Raw genomic sequence first — 5,000 nt, forward strand, 5'->3', positions numbered from 1 at the left:
CCCCTCCCCCTTCTCCCCAAGATGTGTCTGCATCTCCCTCCAGTATCTCTGCCTCCTACTCCTTACACTCCCACTTTCACCCCTCTTTCTCCCAATCAAATTAATTTGCCTTTCTAAACTCCAATCTCTCATTCCCCTGTGCCTACCACTCTTCCTTTTTCTACTCATCACATCATGCAATCTAAATATTCCTCCCCATCTCCTGCTGCACTACACTTCCTCCTCTGCTGCCCCTCAAACTTCTGTCCCTTCTTCTCCCACTCATAAGAAACCTTTGTTTCTCAAACCTTCCCAACCAACTCCATTTCAGGAACTGTTGTCCCTTCCATTCCCTCAGGGATACTCATATGACCTCCTTTTGTCACAACAATGCCCAGCCCTGGATTCTCCCCCTCCTGACATTTCTCCTGAAACTGCCCATTGATCTAATTGCCCTCAACCCCCCACCCTCCTTTCCCCTTTTGCTAATCCCTGCCTCACCCTATGGACATCCTTGCAGAATCCAATACCTTTTCCTTTGACAGCTTTCATCTAATCACCCTTTTGGTAATCCCTACCTTAACCCATTTATCATGGGTTAAGGTGGGAACTGTAGTCTGCTAGCCTGGAGAAAGGATGGGGTGGGAGGAAAGCCACCTAGATAGGAGGCTCACTGGTATGATGAGGTATAGGGATAAGGGGATGGGGAAACGAAGAGTGCCAGACAGTACCAGATGTAGTTAGTATCCTCCCTCCATCCCATTCTCAAGAAAATAAGAGGTTGGAAAACAGCCAACCAGCTTCTAAAAAGCAAATGCTTCATTGAAGCATCATACTTGTAGGTGCAATTGAATTGGCTGTGTCATCTTTCTACAATGTAGGCTATAATTGGCCATTAGATATAGGTGGCAATTCTATAAAATAACTCGGTGGTGATACAGCATCAAGTGTTCACCATGCCTTCCTTATCTTTAATGTCCTGCAAAAGTTGTCATGTTTTTGCCACATATATTCCGGCAAGAGAGAGTTTAGAGTGTTTCCATATTTTACAGTAAAGACAAGGGAGGTCAGCAAACTCAGATTTGTTGGCTTTTGCTGGAGTACCAGCAGGCAGAAAGGTCACACCAATCAATGCAAGGCCAATACATACTGCTTGGAAATCTTTTAAACATTTGTTGATATTTAAGTGCTGGTAATAAACTATGTATTGTATAGTGACAAAGTGATAATACATTTAGCATTATATGAAATTGATTGAATAATATACTTGGAAACATTTTTATTACAATGAATTGGAAAACAAAAATTATAAAAAATGAAGTGACAGATGGGACCTAGCAATTGCTCAGGTAAAGGTCAACGTAAGATGAACAAGCTTCTTATTTCTAGATAATTGCGAGGCATATCTATAAGGCATACACAAATCCTGTCTTGTTTACTTATTTTCTTGGAATAACTTATAAAAAAGCACCTATTAGGTCCATTTACAGTATTAAAAGTCTTGTATTTTAGGGATATCCAAATCAGAAAATAGACCAACAAGCTATTTTGAAGGTTTAGTGTGAATGGATCACATTATCAAGTTACAGGTCTTAAGTAAGTTAAGTTCATGCTTGCCTCAAATGGATTCAAATATTTGCCACTACATAGTTATCATCAAGCCATTTTAGCTAGACTTCTTTTTTAGTTGTTGTTATTATTTTACTTGTCCTGGTCTAATTTGACATAGTCTAATATAGCCCATAATATAGGCTTGTAAATCAAACAAAGCTTGTAACTTTTCAAACTCCTCATGGCCTCTCATAAATAGTCAGCAGTGGCACTAATTCCATGTTCTCACATATAACCCATTTGTAGCAAAAGACCCTGAATGTGGCCAATTACTCAAGCTTTATAAGTATGACAGATGTAAGTCTTGACAGGTAAGGAATGTTTTCAAGTTATTATTGCACCATTACTGCTTTTTTTTTTTTTTTTTTTTTTTTTCATAACATTTGGATTGTTATTAACTCAGCCCATTAGCCTCTCCTGTTATGATCTGGTTGAGGGCTAGGAATGTAATTTTGTGTCGTGCAGAATAGTAATGATGGTCACAAGAGCTAACTGTCTAAAACATTGTTTCAGATGACTTTGTATGATGTCCTTGGTGTTAGCCAAGATGCCAGTGAGACTGAGATTCGCCAACAGTATCAGGAATTGGCAAGGCAATATCACCCAGATAAGTCTGCAGTTGAAGGTGCCAAGGAAAAATTTGTGCAGGTGACGGAAGCATGGCATGTGCTTGGGGACTCTCAGAAGAGACGTGAATATGACGATCAGCTTAAGAGAGAAAAGGTAATTTGTTTTATTCCTTTAATGTGTGTGTGGGGGGGGGGGGATATATTTATTTATATACTCTATATGTTTGTATTGCATCATGCTTTTTACATATATTGGTAATGGTTATAAGGTTTTTACCCTTGAAGACAAACCTGAATGAGAAACAGACACTCTTTAGATAGTACTTTACATACTAGACAAAGCCAAAAATATGCTGACAACACATATGTCTGACATTTAGTGGTAGTAAAAGTCAAACTCTGTACAAAATCTCCATATTGTACCAGGAAAGCATCAGTTTAGAGAACTTCACCTCTAATAACAAGATAGTATTTGCTAATACTTTTCTTAACACTTTGCTTGACAGAAATTCACCCAAACCATGAATTATGGTTAGCTATGGACATGGCAAGTGTACATAGTTGGCTAATTAAAATTTGAGCCATGAGTCAAAAATCATTCAGATTTAAGAAGGGTCTTGTTCCCTTTTTGTAGGCTTATTAATTATAACAGGCATATATTGGTGATTCTTTCTTTCAGTTGTATCAAGAATTTCCAGTGAGTGAAGAATTATTCTTAGAGGACCTTGAACGTGACCGTGAAGAGGGCGTCTACTTGCACCATTGCAGGTGTGGGGGACACTACACACTGGCTGCGCAGGATGCTAGAAATTCAACAGAGAAGGAAGTAGTTGTAGCCTGTGACAACTGCTCCTTAAGTATTCTTGTCTTACTTAATTGCGACGAAAATACTTGATAGAGGAAGAATTAATGGTGTCTAATACGAAGCTGTTTCTTCTCACCTCTTCACGCTTCTTGTCTGATATCAAAGTGAAATCAAAGGTGCATCATTAGGCACAGTTTTGCAGTTGTGTGCGTGTTGTTGGAGATCTGGCCAGTCTTTGTAGATTTTCCAGAATGAATTCCTTGTTCACCTCATAGCTAGCTCGTTAGAAATCAGCATTATCATATATTTTAGGTTTGCTTTCATTCTTTTACAAGTCATCCTGTACTGTTGTAGGCTTGAATAGGTATTTGGTGTACAGCTTGCTTGTCTCCTTGGGCACAGGATTAGCTGCTCCTCTTTTAGTAGTGTTCACTGAATTAATCATTTATATACTTCACAATAATTTTGATAGGTGCATTTTTTTTTTCATCAGCTAATGGAAGGACTTATACATCTAAAGCTGTTACTTGAAAAATTGTGTTGTAAGTATGAATAGCTCAATCAGTAAATTAAATGTATAATTTTCAGAGTTACATATTTACTGCATGAAGTATAGTAAGTTATAGAAGCATTTTAGAAATATACCTTGGTGTTTGTAACTTCATTATTGTTCCTGTGATATTTAGTTTGCAGAAGAAAACTAGAGGAAACATTTACTAGATAAAAAATATTATATTGCCATTATGTGGCTCCTAACACCTTTCATGATTTTGCTTTTGTAATTGAAAGCTGGCACTCAGTTGATACATTATAATTTCAAAATCAAAAAGGAGGTATGCAACCTCAGTTGAAAGGTCTATTTCTATACTATCTCACATGCCATGGTAATTCAATCATCATTACCTTATATAGTACTCTATAAAATCAACATGCAAGTATGAAAAAAAGACAATTGAGACAAATAATAATCAAGCTACAGCATTAGATTTTGGAATTTCATTGATGATAAAATTATACTACTAAAAGAGAGTTGTTAATGTTTTATAGGTAATTATATGATAAGCATAATGGAGACAGAGGTTAAATGTCATTCATTCAACAGAGCCAAGTACTTGCATGTGTTTCTGTATTTGGTTCTGGTCTTGGCACCTTGAGCACAATCTGTAAATTGAAAGTTTGGCAGAACATGAAGATGCAAAGGAAAATGAAAGCAGAGTTCCTTAGCAGTACAGTTTCTGACCATAAGGCTATGCAAACATCTAATTATTAAGACAATAGAACAGGCAGTGTACAATCTGGATGAAATGTTTGTGCCTTTCCAGAAAAAGTACTACTATCTGACAAATGTAATGTGTATTTGTACCTAAATGAAGCAGAAAATTCTCCTTAAATCAGCAGGTTTGTGTGAATTGATGTAATGAGAAGCGAATAGTATTGCTATGCATAGTTTGTTTTCAAAATTTTTGAAGAAGGGTCCACATCTGTAAATATGAATATCACTTATAGATATGCATTACACATTATTGAAAATAGATTGCTATGCTAAAGTTACCGAGACAAAAGATTTCACATTTATTTCTGTTATTCATTAACATTGCTTAATCTTTAACCTATTTACCAGACAAATTTGATAATATTTATAATTGCATTTGTAGGAAAATGTAAGTAAAAGTTTAGGTTGAGATCTAGATTTTTAAGTACCATAATGTAAATAAAGTAAATAATTTCCAGTTTTATGATTATATAGAATGTATTTTTGCTCTATATTTTCTTTGAAAGTTGACAAAATTGCTGAAATTTTGAGATATCAGGATTCAGTTTCAGAGTAAGTTAAGAGTATCCTCTTAAGAGTATGGGCCAAAACCCTAGTGATTCTATTTATTTTAGTTACACGTTATTATGGCAGCCGAGTTTATGTATTTCGGGATCCTGGCCATGAACCAAGTCCAAACACATCTGTTAACGCTATTTCACATGATGCATTTAGAAGGTTTATTCATGTTTCCATTTGTTACAAAGGAACATTGTCTTTTGAA

At 36.1% G+C, this 5,000-nt stretch overlaps 1 protein-coding gene across 1 annotated transcript in view; it reads left to right on the forward strand.

Annotated features, from left to right (window-relative positions):
* Positions 1-3,889, forward strand: part of LOC125030504 (dnaJ homolog subfamily C member 24-like) — a 5,908-nt gene extending 2,019 nt beyond the window's left edge. The window contains exons 2-3 of the mRNA XM_047620558.1: positions 2,104-2,313; positions 2,839-3,889. Of these exons, the coding sequence (XP_047476514.1) occupies positions 2,104-2,313; positions 2,839-3,054 (426 nt within the window). The 3' untranslated portion in view covers positions 3,055-3,889. The remainder of the gene's footprint in view (positions 1-2,103; positions 2,314-2,838) is intronic.
* Positions 3,890-5,000: the final 1,111 nt, after the last annotated feature.

Source organism: Penaeus chinensis, chromosome 11 (assembly GCF_019202785.1).
Source record: "Penaeus chinensis breed Huanghai No. 1 chromosome 11, ASM1920278v2, whole genome shotgun sequence".
NCBI lineage: Eukaryota > Metazoa > Arthropoda > Malacostraca > Decapoda > Penaeidae > Penaeus > Penaeus chinensis.